This window comes from Triturus cristatus, chromosome 10 (genome assembly GCF_964204655.1).
Source record: "Triturus cristatus chromosome 10, aTriCri1.1, whole genome shotgun sequence".
Taxonomy (NCBI): Eukaryota; Metazoa; Chordata; class Amphibia; order Caudata; family Salamandridae; genus Triturus; species Triturus cristatus.
The window spans coordinates 698,156,851-698,181,432 of NC_140593.1; the positions used below are offsets into that span (position 1 = coordinate 698,156,851).

The window sequence follows — 24,582 nt, forward strand, 5'->3', positions numbered from 1 at the left end:
AGAGATCTGACTAGAGTGTTCTGCATCCAATTTGAACACTGAGGAATAACCTCTTAGGAATTGTGTTACCCTACAAGAGGTAATGCTAAAATATATATTCAACGTGCGACATGGAATTCCTTCAATCAAAGCAACAGAGCAAGATGTAGGAGGAGGTAAGCTGGACAGTGCACCTCTGAAATGACAATAGTACACTGAGGCCATGCCCAGCAGCGCTACACTGAAGTATGTGTTAATTACTTTCCCTGACAATCTTTCCATTTCGGGCTTAGCACCACATATCATTTCTTCCTATGAATTCCTCATGAGAGGTTCAACAACATTCATCCTTAAAGACTTTCTTACATTTTTCCTACTCCTCCAGTTACTTTGACATAACAATTAACTCATCACAGGAATGCTGTCTAATTTTAATAAGTGCTAGCTCTAGGGCTGTGAGGTGGTGTCCTAGGCTCTCAGCAGGAGGGGCAAGAGATTGCAACCCCAAGAGGTAAATTTCCCCATGCCATGAGGTTGTGAAAGGAAGTTGGAATTATCAATAGCTATACTCAAATTAGCATTCTTACAAATGGGGAATTTAAATTTTCTAAAAGAGAGCAGTATCGCCATAAATATTTTGGCCAGTCACTGTTAACCAATAATCATATTTATGGTAACACAAACCAAATGTGTATCCCATGTAAGTAGTCGGCCCATTTTCGCGACATAGCCAACAATATTTGTTACAGATGAAGGCAAAGAAATATACAAAAAAAAGGAGTTCTAAGAAAACAGTGTGTACATAATATAAGAAAAACAATACTCAAATACGTTCCTAATGAAATTTGTGGCAAGTCTGTTTTTTTCTGTTTGTTTATGATAAATGACAATGCCAAGTGTTTTTAATTATCACTGACAATGTAAAACAGTGACACTAGAAAGAACAATTGTGGGCACCATTTCTTCTATCTTTATAGACCTACATACAGCCAGTGAGCCATCAGTGCATTAATGGAAATACAAGGGACAGGTCTCTTTTTCCAGTAACGTTACACCAGTTCCCAGTGGCCTGTAAAGAGACAGTGGCATGGATTTTTCCCCACACACGGCAGTCATATATGTGCATTAGCCTCCATACTCATGGATAAAATTACATAGCCCAGTTACTGCCAGCACTCTAATTGTTTTGAAGAATCCTACTTCCTGTCCATATCCATCTGGGTAATGAATTATTTGAGAGAAAGAAACAGTAGGATATTCCATGGATCTATTGAAAGACAGGCAGTACTAGTAGGAATATTTTAAAAAGTAACTTTGACATTAAGTCGTTAAGCAAATAAAAACCCACAAGTATCCTTGAATAAAAACCCTCAGTTGCTTAGGTTTTTTTTCCAACAGGAAAATTCAGTGGCACATCCCAATATATTATTAAAGCGACTTTGTAAACATTAATTGTTAATCTAGCGTCAACCTATGTCTGGTTTGTATAAAAAGTTTGTGGTAAGCAGAAAAGGGATTTGCTATCCATATAAAGTAATTTTAGGCTTAAAAGGAAGGCACATTGCATAACGTGTGAACTTAAAAAAGGGAATTGTGGTATTAAATGAGGAAGGCATTCTAATTTTGTATGATCAAACCAAGGAAATATGACACAAAAGCAACTGACATTTGGTATCAAACAATGAGCATTATTTGGAAAACTAGACACATTTATTGCCAAATAGTGTGCAAAAGAACGTTATTGTTGACTATGGGTCTATATTCAGTATAATAGTAATATGATTCAAAGCATATTTGTTTATTAACCCATTAATTTTAGGATAATAAGTAAGGTAGTGGAATTCCCCAAAATCACTTGTTCCATCATCTGCTAAACTCCCTGTCTATAGCCATCAAATAATTAAAAAAAGATATATTAAGTAGAAATAAATTTGAGGTATGCAACTGACTAATGTACCACCCACACATTAGTTCAATGTAAGCCACGTTAGGATGTCATGGTTACATCTAGAATGTTGGACTTTAACCATACGGTGCCAGCACACTGTACATTTTTATGTTTTTCTACAAGATATTCATTCCTTATAAATGTGTGTTGCCATTTGTGTTGCATTGCTCTGAAAAAGGTACTAATAAATTGACCACCCCAAGGTGCTTACGGAATGTTGTAATCATAACTAAATACAAGCAACATTGTCCAGACTTATCTATTTGTTTGATGTCTTACCTGCATAGAATTCTGGACTATAAACCGCACCCACAACTGGATTCAACTTCCAGCCTAAAACAAGAAAAGGACATTGCATCAATGTTGAGCTTTCAAAACAGCAAACATTAACATGCAAGCTGGATGATCCTTATTCTGACCTGAAGGACTTTTATAAAGTATCATACACAGTGCTACATTCACATACATATTGGATCTTCTGCTGCCAGGATTGTGTGCACACTGTGGTAGAACACATTTCAAAAGGCTGTTGCAAGTCCCTTATCCAAGTGGTGAAGGGAGTGATGTAACAGACAGTAGCTCAACATGACAATCCACATCCTCACCCACAAGAACCAAGCTGTCACTGTCTCTGCAAGGGTGCCTTCATGATCTGGCCTAGGTTTATACACAGGTCTTGGGCATTTCACTGAAAAAGGGAGAGCTATTTCTATTGTCCTTCAGCAGATGCTTGTCCCAATGATACAAACACATATTTTAAGCACAAGGTACAGCGGATATCACAAGCATTTGTTTTTTACAACCCTTTTCTTAATCCTTTCTTTATGAGTAATATGAAAATTACACTTTCTTACTAAAAGGGTATAAACTTCAACTTTTTACTATTGATACATCTTTGTCAGCTCATAATGAGACATTGGTGCAAGCCCCTCAGTAGGACCATTATGTTAAAAAAAAAAAATTATGCATGTGTCTTTTAGTACTACAAAAGCATAAAGCTCCTCAAATACACCCCTGCCATCTGGGAAAAACACTTGAAGTAATTTCATATGCGAGCATGGTTCTGCTATAGGAATGCACTAAGACATTTATCGTTGCTTCGAAACTTAGCTGTTGTGCATTTAAATTTGTCCCACAATACAACACATCTATGGGAAGTGACCAAAGGTTATCAAACTGCTAACTCCCCTAGCTGATTGGACTCCAAATCATCTTTCATCATGCCTGGTTTTCTGACTAAAATAAATCACAAAGAACTCTAAAGCCATTTCTCAAAATAAATAATGCTAAAAATGGACAACTGAGATCAAATTCAGTGGGCATCACACTTGGAAACCAAAGATACATTTTACGTTTGCTTAACAATTGGGAATATCAAGAGGAACAGGAGACACAATACACATTAAAGTAATATGGCATTGATTCTTAAAATTATTTGTGCATCTAAGTGAAGTGTAGGTACTCATAATGTGACATCTTCACAAGCAAATGACAAACACTTAAGTAGAACTCTGGAACTGTTGAGTGAAAAATCTGCCAGTTGGACTTAGTTTGCGCAACTTTGACCACCTAGCATTTCTGCACTTTGTACACTTTGTGGGTGTGGAAAGATGTTGCCCCTGCAAACACATCAGAAGATGCTTGTTAGGAAGTGGAGTGGCTATGAGTCACACAGTGGACTTGTGGTGTTTTATTCTCTATGCCCCTTCTCTAAATCAGGCCATCTTAAAAGATATAAATCAGTTAGATTATTCTTATGGATTGTGACTACTATTCCTACTATATTGGAGTTCCAGTCCACTTTCCACCTCCTGGAGTACGCCTTGACTGCTCACTATTAGACCTTTGGAAATAAATGTTTACATAATGACCTATTATTTTATCCAAATTAAATAAAATAGTATTAAATCTTCAAACAACCAATGGTAAATATCAGTATCCACCATGGATGCTCTCCAGTAACCACCTACTGGCACAGAACCTAAAGAAATGTTCTTACAAAGTATTCATGTCTTTTCACATTATATGAAAACCTTCTGGATGCTTTTAAGATGCTCTATACATGCAGAGAATTCTATAAAAAATGACAAGGTAGGCAAGTCACAGGGGTGGGTAGGCAACAGAACTGGATGGGGTCCAGTGGGTAAGTTTTGACCAAAGAACTAATAGTTGACTTTTAATCATGGCTTTAGCACATCACTGAAATGTGCTGGAAGTTAACACTGTTCTCTACAGCTGGGCAGGGACCATAACACATTGACATTTCTCTGGGAAGTGTAGTCCCATGGAACGTATCTATGATGCAGAGCTAGGTAAGACAGCAACTTATGCTGCTTTGCCTTACTCAATATCTAAAATGCCATGAAAAGCCACACAGGATGACTTTACGTGGCCTTGTGTATATGGCTAAGCTCTGTGCGCCACCGGAACATCACAAAAAGTGATGTTCTGGCAGCACACAGGGCTTGAAAATAAGCCCCTGATTTTCCAGGAGTTTCAAGTCAGCATTGTGGAAAGGTCTATGTCTATGAATTTAGTGGACCTCATGCAGGTTTGCTTGTTATCTGTACCGAAGAAATACAAGTAAAATGTGGCCAAACTGTCTCTGAAAGGGATTGTTCTTATTTATTAATTAAGGAATCAAATGCAATTCTCCTTTACTGAATTAAAATCGTACATCCGTTATGGGAACTAGTGTTGTCTGATTGATTATTTTAACACAAGTAGCTCGAATTCATTATTGACTGATGAGGAATAGGCCTTCTTCCTTTCACCATAAATTCAGTCTGATGTCAACACATTGCTCAGTTGATAAAATATGCCCCTTTTCCATCTGCCATAAATTTGAAGTGCTATGCACAAAGCCTTGCTTAGTTTCTTGTTAATTGCATTACAAACTAATTGACTTTAACCACAGTTTAATGGATACATTCTTTTTGATCATGTCAATAAACCTTTTGCATGTATATTTTGAGAATAAGTTATATTTTCCCCTTCTTTCACGTCCTCTACCTCTCTTTGCAGTGGTCAATGACTGCTGTTATTGAGGGAAGGGCAATTAAAAAGTAGTGAACCAACCCTTCTCATGTGATCGAGGCAAGCCTTAAATGGTATGGGAGGACTGCAGTTCTGTAGGGATGTTCATGATTTGACCGTGGCTACATGGTGTGCATCTTCTCCTTAAAGTAAATATTGAAAATAGAAACTGGGTTTTCAATAAACATGCTCTCCTTGAAAGGAAATTAGATAGATTTTGGGGTTTGTTTAAATTGCTTAATTAGTCTCTACAATTCAGGAACAAAAGTTAAAAATATTGGTTCCTTAAAAGTTTAGCAAATAATGGTGACATTTTCATCCGATCTGTGTTAAACCTACTCTTATGAAAGCAACATTGTTAGATGAAGAAGTAGGCTATATTTATTATTTTAACCCATTGACTTGATTTTAAACATTCAGAACTGCTGAGAAGGCTCTCTGGCTGCTGCTTAATAGACACTATCTGTCAAATAAAAGAATCACTGCTTGGGGAAGAGACTGATATTTATACCCCTCATCACATCAAGACCTGTTTGGTAGCCTCATTTGCACATACTTTACAGTTAATATTGAATATTTACAGAAGAAAGTAGATCAATGCATGAGTCCATAGTCTGGTTGAATGCCAATGTAATGGTTGATAGCAATAAATGTGTCTGATACATTTAGCAGCCATTAAGCAGGAGCGTAGACCAGGATTACACAATTTGATAAAGCAGAGAAGCCGGTATTAATTCTAGGTCTTCTAGTCTTATATTTTGAAATTCAGCAATCATATGTATATCTCTGTCTCTCTTTATTTCCAGACTTGATTTCAAGCCCCCTGACCCAATGCCCAGTCCACAAATACATTTATTTGAGTGTGTCACACCGTAAACCAGCCGTGGCCCGTGCAGGTAAGAGCAGTGGGGTGGTGGGTCCGTTGGGTGGGATTTCTAGACGACGAGGTTAAATGTATTTTTTTTTAAATTGTCCCTAGTGGTTGTCTGTCTATTCTGCCCCAACCTGGCCCCACAGCTCTTACCTGCACTGCCACTCCTGCCCTAAGCACCCCAAGGAAGCTACACCCGTGCCATGAGGGTCTTATGTTCTAGTGGGTAAGTCATTGCTGTGGAAGCAGAAAATATGAGTTTAGAACCATCTTCCTTTAGTAAGTACTAGATTCTTAATCAGGATCTGCTGGCCTGTGTATAAAACATATATTTAAGCGTATTCTCCACTCAGATTGCTGCTCTGACTTAGCTACAAAAGGTGAGTTTAGGACCCGTTGCGGAAATGTATTTTTCTGTGCAGCCTGGCCAGCTGGAGTGAGCCCAATAGGCCAGTTTCTCACGAATAGAAGATTTATGAATGTTCACAAATATTTTGCAGGCTGTTTTACACAGTGATTCTATATTTTGTTTCCAAATTGCTGATAGTGTTTTATCTCGAATCTAGTTGTTAAACAGAATATGGTCTCAAGAAAACAACCTGTGAGGAAAATGCGTTAAAATCTTCAGCTTATAGAAATAAGTTACTCCCAGGGTAGGAAAAGCAGGACAACTACCATATTTTAAATGTGGTAGGGGAAAATGTTCATGCAAATGCCCAAATATTTAAACTTGTTCTCGTGGATTGGTAATCCTGCAATCAAGACCCATACGTATGTTTATTAGTTGAGAAGTGTTCAAGCAAATATATGATTTGCATAAATTCTCATACATTTCAAAGCATGCTGTTGTGAAATTATAGATGGAAGTCTACAATACATAATTTTTGATCTTTCGTTACACCTAGCAAAGCTAGCGCATTATTTCTGAGAGCCCCATTTGCTTTATCGTTGAGGTTTTGTTAAAAACAGGAAAACATGAATCACCTAGACATCAATGATTCTGAATATTATTTTATAATAGATTCGTTTATTTACTATAATGGATCCATCGACCTTATTTTAACAAGGGAGAGGCCTCATCTTCTTCTCAAATGTCACTGTCTTCTAAGGTCACTGTCCTTATGCACTACTGGGCAAACACTGCCTGCATCTCCTCCGCTTCGGCCCTTTAAATTTGTAGCAGTGGCCTTCCACCTTGCACTACCCTTCCCGCCCACCTCAGTGGCGTAACACGGGCCCCCACATCCCCCGTGGTGCAGGGTCCCCGTGCTGCATGGGGCCCCTTCAGCACAGTACTCGGGCCAGAGAGCTCCGGATAAAATCCGGAGCAGGGGCCCCTCCATGGACCTTGCAGGAGGGCCCACTCAACTTTCGTTACGTCACCTCCCCACAAAGTGTAGCTTCAGAAAAACTATGTAAGGCTATTCCTGCTATATTATGCTCCTTTCTTATGCCCTAAGAAATAAAAAGAAAAACACTGATTAAGATTAGTCCTCATCATTTTGTTAGCCCGTTAATGACTTTAGGACTCGGTAAGAAAGGAGAAAAGTGCCCGACAGTGATCTTCAATTCAATCTAAAAAGTGGTGCGCAGCCTTAGCATGCATCTTAGAACATGAGGCAGAGTTTCTGCTGTGCCAAACTACATTGCTTGGAGTGTTTTTCAAAATTCACAAGGCTCCTGTTTTCATGTAGAACTTGCTAAGATCCATGCTAGACATGTCATTCAATCCTGGATGGGCTCAAAGCACACCACCGAGTGTTTGGGTGGAATTCCATCCATCAGTCGTCACTGTCAGGGAAGCTGACAGATCGCTCTCTGATTTTAAGCTACACTAATGGCCTCTCAATTTGTCCAAGAAAAATTCTTTGAGATGCAGATCGATGCTCGCAGTTAAAAGCTGCTCTCATATTTCATTTCCTTCCCACTCCCCACGTCTGGTGGCTGTACCACAAAACTTTTCGGTTTTTCATCCAATAGAAGGCGGCTTAATTTATCACGAGAATAACAGCAATTAAACTTTACTTTGTCTTGTCAAAGAGGTGTGTGCTGGCTCAAAACTGTGTGGGCTAATCGTGTGTGAGGACATCTGACGTTTCTAAGAAAAATAACTGCCTTGGAGCAGTGGTTAAGTAGTTGAGGAAGACAAACTCCTGGCAGTGATTTTTGCGAATCTATTTGCCTTGCAGCCATGGAAACCATCTATTTTTTCTTCTTCTTGATGTCTTGTCTTCAAACCCCATCCTAAATGTTGAAAAGAATATGTTGTGCCCTAAATTTATTAAATGGGCCACTCTGGAGAACTGCCATAATTTAAAAGATTTGATCAAATGCAATAAAGTATGACAAGTATTTCAACTAAAAAACATAATGTACTTTTAATGATACCATTTAGAAGACGGGCTTAGTTGGATCATTAATTAAGGCAGGACGGATGTCTTCTTAATAGGTATGAGGGATTATAAAATCCTGACAAATTAATTCTCTCAAACAGAACACTTTTTACAGATTATGTAACAATGGTTCTTTTGGAACATGAGTGCACTGAAAAACTTTGGAGGCACACTCATTTTTTAGGAATTCTTTCAACAGTGTCATATATATTTACATGAAATGTGCAATATACAATTCTATGTAGACCTATGTTTCAAAGCAATCTGTATCTTGGAGCAAAACGAAGCATTCTCTTTCTTCAAGATTGTCCTTTGTTCTAAAATAAATATATATACAGGTTTGACATTCAGCCGGGTTTGACAAGGTATACTCCCGACCTTCTGTAATATAAGAGATGTATGCATAAACCATAATAACATACATTATGAAGTTGAGTTTAAAATACTTTTTAGAGATTAGACCCTGGCAATCTGCACTTTAAACACACAGCCAGACTCTACCCGTTGAACATTATTAGACCTCAAATATATTCATATTTACAAGGTGAAACGGAACTCTCTTGTGTTCTCTTGTGTATGTGGAGTGGCAGTTATTTTTTAATAAAGCTATGTGTGAACCCTACAGCAAAGTTTGACTGTCTTGCTCCTATTTCTGTGCGACACGACATTTTCTGAAGTGTCAAATTATTTTCCTCTTCCAATTCTGAGGGAAGGCACCTGCACAGCACATTCAATTATTAAAAACAAAAAACGTACCCCTCAGACAAGCTTTTTGTTCTTCTCATGTAATAGTCTATTCACTATGTCCATGGACCTAGTAAACAGACTACAGGCCATGAGGTGTGTTCCCAGCAGTTGTTTGGCAGTCAGATACGTAAATTACATTATACAGAGCCAGTATGACTGGAGTCTACATCAGCTGCTGGGACAGGCAAGTAGTTAATATGTTTGATTAAGAAAACACTGGAGTGGGCATCAGGCGCCAAACACACAATAGAGATCTGAGACCTGAATAAAACTGCCATGGGTCTCCAATGGCCCCTTAAGCACAGGAGGCAGAGAAAAATAAATCTTCCATGAATTTGTCAACCAACTCCTATAGCACCAGAGTGATAACACTCTCCCCGTGAAGGACTGTAAGCCCAAAAATAATAAAAAAAAGTCCTGAACAATCCAATATTAATGAGTTTTGAACGAGCAATCAGATCTGCCCAAAACATTTGAGGTGTCCCATGAATCTACAGGATAAAATGTTTTTGGTTTCCTGTAAACCTTATCACGTGATCACATTACAAATAAATCCTTCTTTTTGAGCTTGCGAGGAACACATCCAAGAAAGGTCAATGCGGTCTTGTTCAGAGATGTCAGTGTTACCTGCATGTTGCTGCAAAAGTGTTTAAGCCATGTTAATAGCCTTTAAAAAAATGCTATGTATGAAGTCATCCTTGCTCCGAATCAAACTAGTACCATGCATGACACACACAAATGTTACCAGTAGGCTAGGCAACTATCTGAGCTACCTTTTAAAGTCACAGTAAGACATGCTACAGCATAGCGCGTTATAAATTAAATTCCCATTGACCCTTTAAATATTAAATGTTATCATTACTGATCTTAATAGTACTTATTGTATAAACTTCAGACCTGCCATTTACAAACAGATCTCACAAAGGCACTCACTTAATCACTGGGTGCTTGTTCTACAGTGCTTACATGTTAGATTATCGGGACAACAATTACTTAAATAGAAGCGCATAGTTGTCAGTTCAAATGTCTTTCTTAAGCGTTTTATTAGTTTCTTTTAGTACAAACAGATTTTAATTTATTGGGAACAGAGCCACGCGTGCCAGAACACCGCATCTGCCTTAACCACGCATATGCGCATATGCGTGGTTAAGGCAGATAGCGCTCTAGTGTTCAGGATGGGCAGGGAAGCCTCAGAACAGGAAGCTCCAGATGCGGAAAGGGAGGTGGGGTTGGGGCCGGGTTTGGGGAGTAGTTTTTAGGGGTGGGTTTGGGGGGTTATTTTTAGGGGTGAGAATCGGTTTTAGGGCTCACGGCAAGGTTAGGAATAGTTTTAATGGCTCAGGGCAGGGGGATCAGGGTCGCTTTTTGTAATTGTGGGCTGGGTTTTAGGCCTCAGGGCAGTGGAAGAGGTTGGGGTACTTTTAGCGACAGTGCGGAGGTGGGCGGGGAAGTGTATGGTAAGGGGCATGGCTTTAGGCATTAGGGCAGGGGTAAGGGAAGGGGTAGTTTAAGGGCTACCTAAGCCACGCATACCCCTTACCATTCATGCCTTTACTACGAAAATGTATGGTAAACAAATGCGTGGTTAAGACACATTTGTGGTTCGGGCTGCGTGATAGAGGTACGCTTGGTTTAGTCATGCATGTCTCTGTCATACAACCACATTTATCCCCCAAAAAATAACAACAAATAGCAGCAGGCCTTTCAAGTCTTTCTGTTACTCATCAGGGCTTAATACTCTCAAGTAAGGTGCTCTTAGGTTCCCTCCTTTCCACAATTCTCATGTTGTTTCATTCCGAAGAGTAATATTCTGGTGAAATGTTTATTTGTTCAGTGGAACCCATCATGGGGCATCTATTTCCTAAAATGTGTGGTTCCCCAGCAGCAGAAACAAGACAGGCAGCCCAAAGAGTGGGATGCATGATAAGGCAACAGGAGAGTCAGGAAACAAAGGTAGGCTCTAGGGTTGCAATATTACTGGCTACATAAAGACAAACTCCTGTTTGTACGGAAGAAAATAAGTTACTAAAATACTTAAGAAACACATTTGAATTTACAACTATCCGCTCCCATATGTATCTCTTTTTGTATTTGTAGCAGAGTACGAAAAAATAGTGTGTCTAGCTGCATAACTTGGTCATGCTCTGCTCTACCTGTTTCTTCTCACTTCTGAAGCCATTTTAGCTTATGTGTATCTGGACAGTGGGGTCATTAATAATAGAAGAATGGATTGCTCCAGAGTCTTTCTGCTCCAATTGCTCTCTTCCTTCAGAGTGTTTAGTTAATGAGAATATGTTGTTCCTAACGGCACCGTCGCTTATGGGTTAATCTAGTCTTCAAATATATAACAACCTCATTGTAATTTAATTTTATGACTTGGTTTCAAATTTAATGTTATCAGTTTGTAAGATGCCAGTTTCTGCAAACTCAAACTATGATTTGATTACTATGCCACCCAGGGAGTGATATAGGCTCCTGTGTCCCCTGCAGGGCAGGGAAGCCCCCCTCTCCACAGGCACACCATTCAAAGTTTGTATGATGGAACCATGTATGCCCAAACAACGCATGCCCAAACAACTCGGTCTTAACAACAGCCACCTCTTTACCATGCATGTCTTTACAAAACATTTTGTTGTAAAGGTATGATTGGTAAAGGTTAATGAGTGGTAACAGTTACATCCCAGCCCAAACTTCCTGAGACCTAAAAACCGGCCCCAGTTGTTAATACTATCTGACCCCAGCTGTTAAAATATCTCAGCCCCCCACCAGGAGCCATTAAACCGGCCACTGGCCATGATAACTATCTCAAACCCTGCGCATTAAACACCCCAGCCCATCACCGTAAACCCTAAAACCATCCCCAGCCCTAATATCTGCCCCGACCCTCTGCCCTGAGCCCTAAAACCCAGCCACCATTTCTAAAAACTACCCTGACCCCAGCCCTAAAAACTACCTGACCCCCACGCCCTGAGCCCTAAATCCGGGCCACCAGTGCAGAAAAATAACCGACCCCCACCTTGAAACCCAATTTCCAGCTCTGTAAAATACCCCAACACCCACCCTAAAATCGAGCCCCAGCCCTAAAAATGACCCAGACCCTCACCCTGAGCCCTAAGATTTAGCCCCCAACCCTAAAAACGACCTCGAATCCAGCCCTAAAAATGAACCTGACCCCTCTTCCCTGACTTTTAAATCTGGGCCCCTTGCCCCAAAAAATACCCAACTCCCTGGACTGAAACCCAGCCCCCAGCCTTGTGAAATACCCTGACCTCAGTCCAACCGTAAAAACAAAACAAAAAAGTACTCACAAAGCTGATGTTCCTTCCATGGTCGTCTGCAGGAAGTCTCCAACACCCCCCGCTCCCTCGATCCAATGATAGAATGCTGACTACTTGCCTTTGGCATGCATATGACTTCACCAACTTTACAACGGAAATTGTTGTAAAGGAATATGCGTGGTTAAGGCATATGCATGGTAAAGGCAAGCATTGTTCTGCTTGTGTTGTAACGGCACACGTGGTTTAGACCACGTTGTTAATGCCATTTCCTCCTTTCATCTTAAGGTCTACGTATGTTTATGAGGTGTGGAAGCTACATGCGTCCCTGACTGCATTCTGCAGGGGTGGAGGGCATCATTTTGCATTTATGCCACTGCATGCCACCACACCAGCTCATTATTGTACCTTGTCTCTTCAAACTAAAGCTCTTAAACATAAGGGTACAGAGGCAAAGGAATGTCACTGGACATATTCTGGACTTGGCCTTTGGTCCTACCCGCCTGGTTTTATGAATGCATCAGGATGGCTAAGGGTGTTCGTCCCAAGCAGTAATTAGCACACAACAATGACCCTGCACCCGGGATAAGCCAGTACTCTCAAGTATAAATGTCCTAATACATCATGTGCGTCAGAGAAGGTTCATAGGTGTCAATAATTTGTGATACTGCGGTATTTAAAATAGTAGATTTAATAACAGGTTTCACGTTACCGTTGTTATGTCTGTCTATGCGAGTACCCATGATTCAGACACAATCAATCAAAACTTATTTTCAAACTCTCATGGAGGTTAACTACAACTAGATCTATCATGGAGGATCTTCTCCCTTTGTCAAAAATAGTATTGCTCTTTATATCCCCAAGAAGGCACTGAGTTGTAATGTCTTTGATTTTAATAGCCTTTTGTGTTGATAGTGACAAATTACTGAATCAATTAAAAACACAGCCTTAGGGATCACAGTAAGCAATTATTAGTAGATATTAGAAATATTTGCACAGTCTCCAAGTTGAAGAGTCCACCAGGCAAATTGTAATCCATTTTATTTCGTTTATTAACATGAATAAAAACAGAGGCCAAATCAAGTATAAATAAAACTACTACAACCCTTCCATGGGTTGGTATATCATCAGTAAACGACTGCTACAAATAGAGTCAAATTGCCCTATTTTATCATTTTTCCCCCCATAAGCAGAAGTAGGTTTTTGAAATCACATACACATCTTCTAAAAAGGCATATTAAAAAATAACCTAGCAAAATTTTTACATTACTTTACATCCATAATAAAAGAACCTAGGTTGTCATTACGATGGCGGTGAAACCACCGCTGGCAGCCTGCCAGTAGTGGTTTCACCGCCATCGTAAGGCACTTCTCTGCCCGCCAAATTACAATGGCGGGCGGTGTGCTGGCAGATGAAAAGTCAGTCCGCCACGGGTCCCCCACAGGCAATCGTTAGGATTGCCTGGCGGACCCACCCTGCATCAACAATATGGTGGCGGTGCCTAGCAGGCACTATCCGCCATATTATGATACTGCCTCCCCACAAGCCGGTGTATGGCGGTGAAACCGCCATTCACAGGCTGGCAGGGATTGCATTTGGGGGCCCGTAGCGGGGGAGGAGGGTGTGCACATTTTCCTGCACCAGGTGGCAGGCACTGTGTGGTGGCAGCCATGTAGTGCAGGGGAATGCAAAGAGAGCATTTTGGATATTGCGGCGAGTGCTGCAGCCAGCAGCACCCTCCTCAATGTCAGAGATACACGATGCGACTGCCACAGTGGCGGTCGCATCATAATCTGATGTTCGGGACTGTCGCATTATAGGCGGACGGTTCCAAGCCCCGGCACGATCTGTCTGCCATCGTAATGAGCCCCCCAGATAGCAGCAGTGACCCCCATGTCACACAAGAAATATAATCTAATAAAAAGAACATGTACATTAAAAAACATTGACCATGCCAGTTCATTACAGTTCCATTACCAGACGCACTTCTCTTAAAACCTGAAATTCAATTACTAAAAGGCTTGTGTAAAAACAATCGGATACAAGGTTACGGAGAAAATAAACTAGATCTATGATAGACGTTTCCTGATTTTCCTAACCCTCCATAAAAAACTGGCTACAGAATGGGAAATAAGTGGAGAATACATTTGTTGAAGGTACATCAGCGCTAGTCTCCATTGTATAAAATGTACATGTCTCTACAGGGGTAAAATAAACTCTCTTCTTGATTCCATACAAAAGTCACAATAAAAATCAAAGGTGTAGACTGCTTTGCTTCGAGAACATTTGTCATTTAGCGACTTATTTTCATGCCCCTGTGGTGCAGGGCTAGCACAGCAAACGATGCACCGTATCGACAAGATAGGGTGCATTTCTTTCCTCCCCCCTGAGCTAGTGCACAATGGGCTGCCTATGAACCCATGAACACTTGCACCATGGTGAAAAGATGCCTGCATTGCAGACAGGATTGTGTCTGTGGAAGAATGCTCACCTTCCTGCACAAAAAAAGTCCATGGAGACTTTTTCATAGAGGAAAAAATTTGGAGAAATAAAGATATTTCTCATTGTTGTACCTCCCCTGGGGAAGCATACGATTTTGACGCATTCTCCGGATTACAGATTCTTTTTAATCTGTGAATGTGTCAAATGCCATGGGTGTTATGTCATAACACAAATGGCATGCCTCCCCATCGCAGTGTGAGGCAACACAGCGCCTTGAGCTGTGTTGTCTCACTCCATATCTACAAGGCCATGAAAAGCCATGCAGGGTGGCTTTACGTGGCCTTGTAGATATGTCTAAGTCCTGTGCAACACCAGAAAGTCACATAAAGTGACGTTATGATGTTACTGTGGTGCACAGGGCTTGTTAATAAACCACTTCGTTCTGCATGAAGGTTCTTCTGATATCTGACCCTATGTAATTGGAGAGCAGAGTACCCAACTACCACCATTCTAATGGAAGTAACTCAAATATTCTTATCTTTTTCCAGCCACCTTTTTTACGCTATTGTCTATGTTTCTATTTGTATTCACTAGCATTCTTTTTCCTGGCCATCACCTAAAGCATGCTAGCTCCTTACCACACAAAAAGGCAATGCTGCTATTTTTGTAAGGATGCTGTCAATGTAGAATTGTGACTTTCCTTTACATAGGCAGAGTTTTCCTTTCAATTCTTTTACTTTATTTAGATGGGTTATGATTTATAAATAACACATAATAGTCGTATTTTTCAATGGTGTTATATCAGCAAGGTCAAGGAAATTCGTTTTCCGTCAAATATTTAGCTTGATTTCCCTGTATGAAGCATAAAACCCTCATTTGAGACCTTCGAAAAAATCGGGAACATTGCTTCATGGATATTCCAAAACAATGTAAGCTCTCCTGCCTGATAAGGAGTATTCACATTTTGATCTTTCCATGTATAATGGTGTTTTTCCTATCTTCCTCTTTCATTCTGTGACATTATATGGTTCCCTCCAAACAGAATCTGGGGTCTCTGTGACCACCTCCATCATTGTAAGCTTGATATTAAAGTGCAACTCGCTTAGACAAAATTACATGTCATTTGGAAAAACTAACTAAAATACGGCTGACCTGTCAAAAGGCAATAGGGCAAGGTGCAGACTTAAATATCCTGCCTGTATTTCTCTACAATAAACAAAAAGCCTTCTGCTGGCGGTGACAAGTCGATGTGAATTGGTTCTAAAAGCTATCCTCACTGTAGAGAATTACACCTGCATTCAGTTAATGTTGGCTGATTGGGAACGGTTGGGTGGTGCTCAATTGTTTACAGCAGCTTATGGTGAAAATGGTGAGGTCCAATCTATAGTGCAAATAGGAGAGGGTTCCTTTTGCTAGCGCGAGCACAATTTCTAAGGAAAATGGTGAGGTGTCAGACCACGAGTTATTCAGTAGGCCTGCAGACCACAATACACTTCATGGGAGTGTGAATCACCGCCAATGGAAATAAAGCAGGTCAGTTGAAAAACAAAAATCCCCATTGGAATGAGCGCTGTCCCATCAGATTTGTTCAAACATCATTGTTAGCATAAATGGCAGTACAATACTGGAAGGACCATGGACCTGATTTAGAGTTTGGTAGATGGGTACTCCGTCACAAACATGACAGATATCCCATTCGCCTCATTACAAGTGCCATAGGATATAATACACTTCTCATAAGGTGGACAGCATATTTATTGCCTTTGTGACGGATAAATTTACCCGCCAAACTCTAAATCAATCCATTTATTTGAACTATGATAGCTCTGTATTAAATGCTGTCGCCCATTCAAACAGTCTTTAAAAGACACAATTGACTTTCAAGTAAGAAGGAGGGAGATGAGCAGTCTACTTAATAACACTGCTGATTACAAAGTAAAGGAAGCACAGATGTTCTACATTGCCTTTGGAAATTCATGGTATTGACTATGCTTTATAGGCCGAGCCTTTTTAAGACATTTTGAAGGGGCAATGAAAGATTGACCTGCAAAACATAATTGTAAAAGACAGCACTTATGTTTTTCTCCTCTAGCAGAAATGTTGTTTCCATGTGTTGTAAAGTATTTATAGGCTGAGGCCAGCTCTTGCCATGGGGCCATGATTTTTATGGTCTCTGCATTCATGCATTTTAAAGGTTCCCATGAACTCACCATGACTTGATGACTTTTATTTATTCATGATATATATAATGTGCCTGTGCAATTTCTCAAGTCAATGTGCACATTAAGCCTCTTTCAACCCAGAGTTACAAGAGTCAGAAGTACTCGGGCATCTGCCACTGTTATGTGGCCTTTCATAGCAACACAACTTGTGCATCATACATCCAACTCAGCTTCCTACATTCTATACCATGATGGGATGCTCAGATTACTTCAAACAATTAATCTTTGCTAACCTCTACTGATAATCTGCAGACTGTGAATTTGAACATTGCAAAAAGGCATCTATTACTAGAATAATAGGGCAGAAATGAAAACAAAATCCACCACACAACACAGTACACTTCTCTCACATTGAAATGAGTAGAGGTATGTAAAATTGCAATTTCACAAGCAAACATTTGAAATTTGTAGCCTTCAGAAAATGTTATAGACAGGCAAAAAGTTTGATAGAATTTTATTGCAGATTATTTCCCCAGCAGAAATTTAAAAATTCTGCAAAAAAGATTTTTATTCAAGGAGTAATTTTCAGCAAAGTTTAAGTTTAGTTTGTCAGATGTGTTTTTCAGTGCATTTTGTTTTTTTACTTTGCAACCTTTTTGAAGTACATGACCCTTGCAAATTTACAAAAGTTTTTGGATGGAAAAGTGGATCACTTTGTAAAGCTGTAGACAAAATGCCTGCTGCTCTCAAAAGCTGATATAAAAGAAGTGCTCACTCTGAAATTCACATTATGTAATTTTCAACTCGTATGAGGGTCTAAAAAAATGCGCTGCCTCAATTTGCAATCAGTTATAAAGTTGACAAGATGCTTATATTTCATATTTTTCACTTTGTGAAGCACAATGAACACAGTTATTAATATGCATTGGCAAGCAACTTTATTGAACAGATTGCTAGTTTTATCATTAAAAGAGGTGAAAGTGGTTAGACTTGACATCCTTGGCATTGTTTACCCCTGACATTTTTTCTTATTCTCCTCCTGTTTTGCTGAATTCGCTTTTCTTTGCTTTAGGACTCTGCTGACTTTACCATTACCAACCAGTGTAAACGTGCTTGTGCTCACTCCTGTAAAAAGTGGCCTACAACCAATTGGTCTATTTAGTTTACTTGTAAGTACCTAACAAAGGAGAATACCATATACCCAGAACTGGCAAATTAAATGCTACAAGTGCCTAAACCACCCACTTTTAGTAGCCCTCTAGAAAAATGTCTCAGGCCTGCCATTGCAGCCGTGTGTGCAGTTTTAAACTGCCATTTTGACCTGGAAAAATAAACGTCTACTGGACTTAAACCTTCCTTTTTAATACATTAGAGTCATCCTTAGGGTAGGCTCTATATAGCCCATAGGGTGAAGAAAGTACGCCCTACACAAACTGAATGATTTGTCTCTACCCCCACTCTAAATTAGAAATAGTTTTGTGATACTTCAGTTGCATGCATACATTTAACTCTGACAAGTATGAAAAAGATGCCGTAAATGTATAATGAAAGAAACAGAAATGCAGATAACAGCTCCTGATAATGTCAACCAGGCGCATCATCAAAACATGTACAATCATGAGAGATCAGATTAGATTCCAGCAAATCTGTATATGAAGTTTGGCAAACCAAACAGAACAGTCATGTACAACAAGAAGATATATTACACACCTAATATCACAAGGGAAGGCAAGATGCCTCTGGTCTGCCTTTGAGGTGATCATATGTATTTATTTATTAAGAAATGTACACCGTCACACATCAACTTTAGGAAAGTACAAATAACAGGACAAGGCTGTATCTATAAAATGTCATACAAGGAGTCAGATTGTGTCATATTAAACGCCCTGCTAGTCTTTCATCAAGTTTCATTCTGGGGGGTGATGAATACTGCACTTAAACATGAAGATTAGTAAGGGATGAGAATAGCCAGTTAACTCTCTTCCTAGGTTATCTTCAAATTTCACTAAGTATTTTCCAGTCTGAAACCTTTTCCTCAAACAAAAAATCCTTCTTCTAACAGTAAAAATAGTCATTGATGATATTCTGAATGTCATAACTAGGAATGTAAGCGCTAGTCCTGAGTGAAATTTTGTTTACGCTGGAGTCGTTTTGGGTAATTTCCGGTACTTCACACTAAACTTCTTACCTGAAACATCCAGGATTATGCTGTTGTACCATACTGCAGAATGAAAATGCATTCAGGTAGCTATTTTTAGCACAAAATGCATCCTCACATCGAAAATGGATATAAGGGATGCATTCTGTGTTTCAAAATAGTGCAAGGATGCATTTTGCACATACAAACACACAATTTTCCATAATTCTTTAGATATTTTGCTTGATATTGACAAAGGAAATACAAAATATTTCGCCCATGAAAACTAAGTACCAACAGAATGAGCTAATGGTGAAATGACTCCACTGTGGAAATGGAATGGACCTCTCTATTATCATAACATGACAACATAGTCTTAAAGGCTAAACAAAATACAGCATTGCGGTCAATGGTATAACCCACTAGTGACAATCGGTCATCTGCAGGTAGTTTTTCGTGGAACCCTTACAGTGTTAAGGTCATGTGTGCCCCTGGAAGGTACTGGCTCTTCCTAGGGCTCCAGAGAGCGAAGTAATGGCCTAAAAAGTCATGGGAGGCAAGAATACAACTCTCACAATGCACTGGACCATGTGGATTAGAATGTTCCCACCGAGTTCCCGATGGCCGGCTGTTCTTTGGATCTGGTGATTGTTTTTACCTGTAGTTTGCCAGAGACTAGTGCCATTAGAACAGGGGTGTCTGAGGGAGCTTCTGGCTTCCACAGGAATCTCTCTCTCAATGAGTTCTGAGTGTCAGCCAAAAACAAGGCTTATTCACTAAGTTCCAAGTCTGTTGCCACAGGGACAATGCATCCCTCTTTTGCTTTAGTGCTGTGGGCAAAGTCCTGTTGTTGGTGACACGGGTCTCTTCTGGGTCATTCCTTGATGTAAGTTGTTCAGATCTGAGGCTCTAGTGCCAGCGGGTCCCTTAAATCCTAGATTTAGGGGAGTTAGGGGTTGGTGAACTAGTAACCAATGGGCAGCTTGTCCCTGCAGCAAGTCCACCCCTGAGGTGACCACATCTATGGGTGGAGGTCACATTTTCTACCCAGATCCTCTATTCCTCCATTCCTGAAGATGGCTGATCACCCTGGAGGTGTGGCTAGCCCTCTGGGAGTTTACACCTCTTTGCAAAGCTGATTTCCCACTTTACCAGCTACAATTGTACCTGGGACAGGGGGGGGCTGTTTCATCCACTTGGAGTCAGCCCTGATGCATATCAGAGGTGGTGTATTCTTTGAAGCTCACCACCTTGATGTGTTACTTCACTTGCCTGCTTGGGAGGAGGGAGGTGTGACCTACTTCCTGCCCAAACCTTTGTTCCTGACTCCTGGAAGTAATCACACTGCCTGGCAGGAGGTCAGAATCCTGTCTTGGTGGCAGCAGGTGTGGGAAAGTGCAAGCTTGCCAGCCAGAGCACAGAGAAGCTGGAGCAACAAGGTGGGCAACCTCTAAGGGAGCCACCAGGGTGCATGCACATCACCCAGGGCATGATATTCATGTCAGGGGTGAGAAGGCATGTTGTTAGATACCAAACATGACACATTTTGGCAGCACCATAATGGAGCTGCCAGCCTTGAGAATGCCTGGGTGGCTGCCCATGTTAACCAATCGACCACTCATATTTATAGTAGTTTCCAATGTGGAATGCCACTATAGCAACATAAAAGCCTGCATTTATATGTCCTCACCTTTACGATACTGCACACTGGCTCCTGAGCTGAAAATATCTACCTTAGGGTTTCCTGACATAAATTAAAGACAGTGCATTTGACAGTGCCATGCATGTAGAGAGCACAGTCATGTTGAATCAGTGTGCACTGTTCCCACAGTCTGCAATGGCATGCCTGCTGTCAATGGTTTGCTTGGGTCACCCAGGGTGGTACAATACTGTGCTGCAGCCCTGGCGACCCCTCTTACTACCTATGCCCTGGATACCACTTGTACCATGTACTAGGGACTTACAAGGGGGTAACATCTGTGCCAATTTTGGGTTACCAAGACAAAATAACAGTTTTAGGAGAGAGCACAGGCTCTGGGGTCTGGGCAGCAGGCAGAGTCATAACTATCAGCATATAGAGCAAAAGGTGGGGGTGACCATACAAAAAGGGTATTTCCCTACAATTATTTATTACTTGTCCTTAGGGTAGACTTTTGCTTTCATATAGATTTGCTTACCAATTTAAAATCTTAATCTAAAACCTTCAGTGTTAGTCAGCCACAGTCCATTGTACTACTTACCTGACTTTGAAAGTTACTAGAAAGTGTGGCTATCATACAGGTCACACTTTTAGGAACTAACTGAAAAAATAACACATGGCAATCACTTTTTTAAAATGGACCTGACACTGAGACTGACTTTGTATCAGTTCCGAAAAATACCTTTGCTGTTGTTTATGATGGTTATCTCTCTCTGCCTCGTTTATTTAACCTACCATACCATTCTTCAGTGTTACCTGTTGTTAAGGTTTGTTCTGAAGAGGCTTAAAATCAAATGGCTTAAAAACTGAAGTACTTCTCCTCTAATCATCATCTTCTGTCCCTTCCAATGTTACCCTCTATGAACCGACCATCACTTGATCAAAATATGTTAAACATCTATGTAGCCTTCAGGGTACACACTGCAGTATGAAGCCACAATTTGAATTTGTAACTAAAGCAAGTTTCTTCCTCACAATTGTGATCTAAATTCTGTGTGCTGAAAATTTCAAGTGAAAATCATCCCCTTAGATAAGTTGGCAAGGTGATTATCATAGTTCTGAAATACAGCCAGGCAATGGAGGACTATCAGTGCTAGTGTGGTATGATCTCCATTGGGAACTTCACTTTGAGCTCGGCAGCAGAATAGTGCATATGAGTTGGTTAAAATGACAGCTGGGAGGTTCAGTGTGCATTTCATCACCATAATACACCTTAGGACAATCAAAGATCCAGCAATAATGTAATGGGAGATTAGGAAGGTTCAGGCGAGGAATAATTCCAGGTGCAACAAGAGGAACACTTGCTCTACGTACAGATTCAAGTTCACAATTCCCAACACGTATTTGAAAAATATAAATTTGAATAAAATGCAATTAACTTTTACCCCTTGTGTATTCCATCCCCCAGTATACTCTCTATACCTTATATTAGGTCACTTCTTTTGATCAATAGTTTAAACATCGGTGATCGGACATAATGCATTCTATGAGGTAGGCTATTGAGATGATGCAAGGGTCCTTCAGTAGGTGTTAAAACTACACAAAGAAAGATGAACTGTGATTAGCTATAAAGAGCATTAAACATGCCCAGCTGTGCAGTAACAGATAATGCATACTTGCCTAGGCACTTTTTAATGGAACACATCCTCAGAGAGGAACTGAGGTAGCCAGTTGGCAGCTAAAGATATGACTCTGCACAACAGTCTACCTTCTGATCTATATGATCCTTATAAAGAGAATATTTCTGAACTTCATTCCTTGGTCAATGGAAGAATGATAACCTTCCAACCACCAAAACCACTTCATTTGTACTGACACAGTCCTTATGTCTGTCAATTCATTCAAATATTTCAACAACTCTCCTTATTTTAAGTAGCCTGGAGAATGTGACAGTATATATTTTCCTGCCCCACACCCAGACTAAAGGGTCAGAGATATTTCTACACCATAAATAAACCAGTGAAACAATGCAGAATTCTGTGATTAGACTGTAGATAATCACATCCTTGATTTTATACACAATACAGAAATATCACTGTCACCAATATGAAACAATATTATCTGGCTTTAGGAAATTTCTGGTCATTATGTTGGGTTCAGCCATACCTTTGACATTCATGGTTCATGAGTCCTTCTCACGCCAAATAGTATTTGGCCTCACGGAGAGCTATAGTCAATCAAAAAAGGCTAGATGAGCTTTAATCTCTGAGGGAATGATGGAGCTTACTCCAAAGAATTTGGAAGAAAGTAACATGAAGCTATACAATATCCGTGAGCGTATTAGAGTGCTAAAATGGTAAAAGGCTATCAGGACACTAAATATAAATAGTCTGGAAACTCATAAAACAACCCACCACCATCAGCAAAGTAAGACCTACTTGCAGGTTCCACTTCTAAGGTGACCCTTGACACCAGATACACCAGGGAACTTCTAGGGGTAATGGTTTATACAACACATCTTTTCACTTCAGTGTGTTGGATTACTCACTTAAGGCCTAATTACGAGTCAGGTGTCTCTGGGAGAAACTACCTCACCTGATTACGAGTTGCACCCAGTATGTGTTTCCATGTACAGATAGAACCTGGGAAAGTTGGAGCACCTTGTGTGTGGAAAGAGCTGTAATCATGAAAAACTTTTTGGAATCTCCCAAATTACTCCAGGTTCCATATGTTAATCTCCATACCAGCCAGAAAAGCTCATGGCCTCACGATGTAGGGGATGAATTAATGGGCAGAATTGGTGATTCTGGCCATGGTAATTGTGATCTCTGCACCTTCACTTGTAATCAGGGCCTTAGTGTTGGGAACCTGGCGTATACAATCCACCTGTTTTGGTTTTTCCTATGTAATGTATAGAAATAGTTTGAAACCCACTGGGGGAGGCATATGCCTAGTGCCTTATAAAAAAAAACCTTTGACTACATCTATGAAATAGAATTCATCACCACAAGTCCCACAGACCAAAAGATAAACATAGCAAAGAAGACATTTTGGTAGAGAACTGTGTCAGTCACACCTCAATGAGAATATGAAGGAAATCACTTGCAAATAGATGAGCTGCCTGAAAGTTTTTGTCAGGTGAATGATGCTTTATTTTTATTTTCAATGTGTTATGTGGCCCAACCCAAAATGCTCTTGCCTGGAAGACGGAGAATTTGTGAAAACGTATTAGCTGTGCTGCAGTGTTTCCTCAATCTGATACAGAAAGGAGGGGGAGACAAAAGGACCAGACAATGAAGAAACCAGCTTGAACTGTATACAATAGAAAATCATTTTTCAGAATTCCATTGAAATATATTTGTTTGAAAAGAAGTTTGTCATCAAGTATATTTATTTATTTGCTGTCTGTTTATATTGGAATTTTTAAGGGTACTTTGTTTATGCAACTGATCTATGATCAAATAAAATGCTATAGTTTCCATCACGTTGTTTTTACTAAATCAGTCGCACAATTTCCATCAGTTCGCAACTTGCCCTTGAGATGCTCAATGCTGAAACCCACATATAGGGAGGAACTTCTACTATCCCAGACCGAATATCATCAGGTCTTGTTTCTTCCTGCTTTAAGGTTTGCTGATGTGAGATACTGATAACTTCTACACAGTGAACAGAACATTTCTGTTGTGTCCCTTGAATGGACCCACAATGATTACTTTTATAGGAGAGAGGAAAGGTAACAAATTTGAAATCAGACTCCCGTATGAGATTAACACGTTCAATAATTGGGTGTCAGCTTGAACACTGTGACTATGACGCTCATGAAAAAACAGGAAGACATTCATCAAAATAAGTTGCCCACTTCTGCTTTCAAGGCGTATTGTCAACTGGAGACAATACAGAGACTTGAGGAGATAACCTACTTCAAAACCGAAAAGTGTCTCCGCCTGCTGAA

At 40.1% G+C, this 24,582-nt stretch overlaps 1 protein-coding gene across 35 annotated transcripts in view; it reads right to left on the reverse strand.

Moving 5' to 3' along the window:
• Positions 1–24,582, reverse strand: part of RBFOX1 (RNA binding fox-1 homolog 1) — a 958,925-nt gene that overhangs the window by 242,086 nt on the left and 692,257 nt on the right. For all 35 annotated transcript variants that reach the window (XR_014969494.1, XR_014969493.1, XM_085628210.1 and 32 more), the window contains exon 7: positions 2,207–2,260. Coding sequence is in view for 33 of the 35 variants with exons in the window: in XM_085628210.1 (XP_085484336.1) it covers positions 2,207–2,260 (54 nt within the window). In the remaining 2 variants the exon portion in view is untranslated. The remainder of the gene's footprint in view (positions 1–2,206; positions 2,261–24,582) is intronic.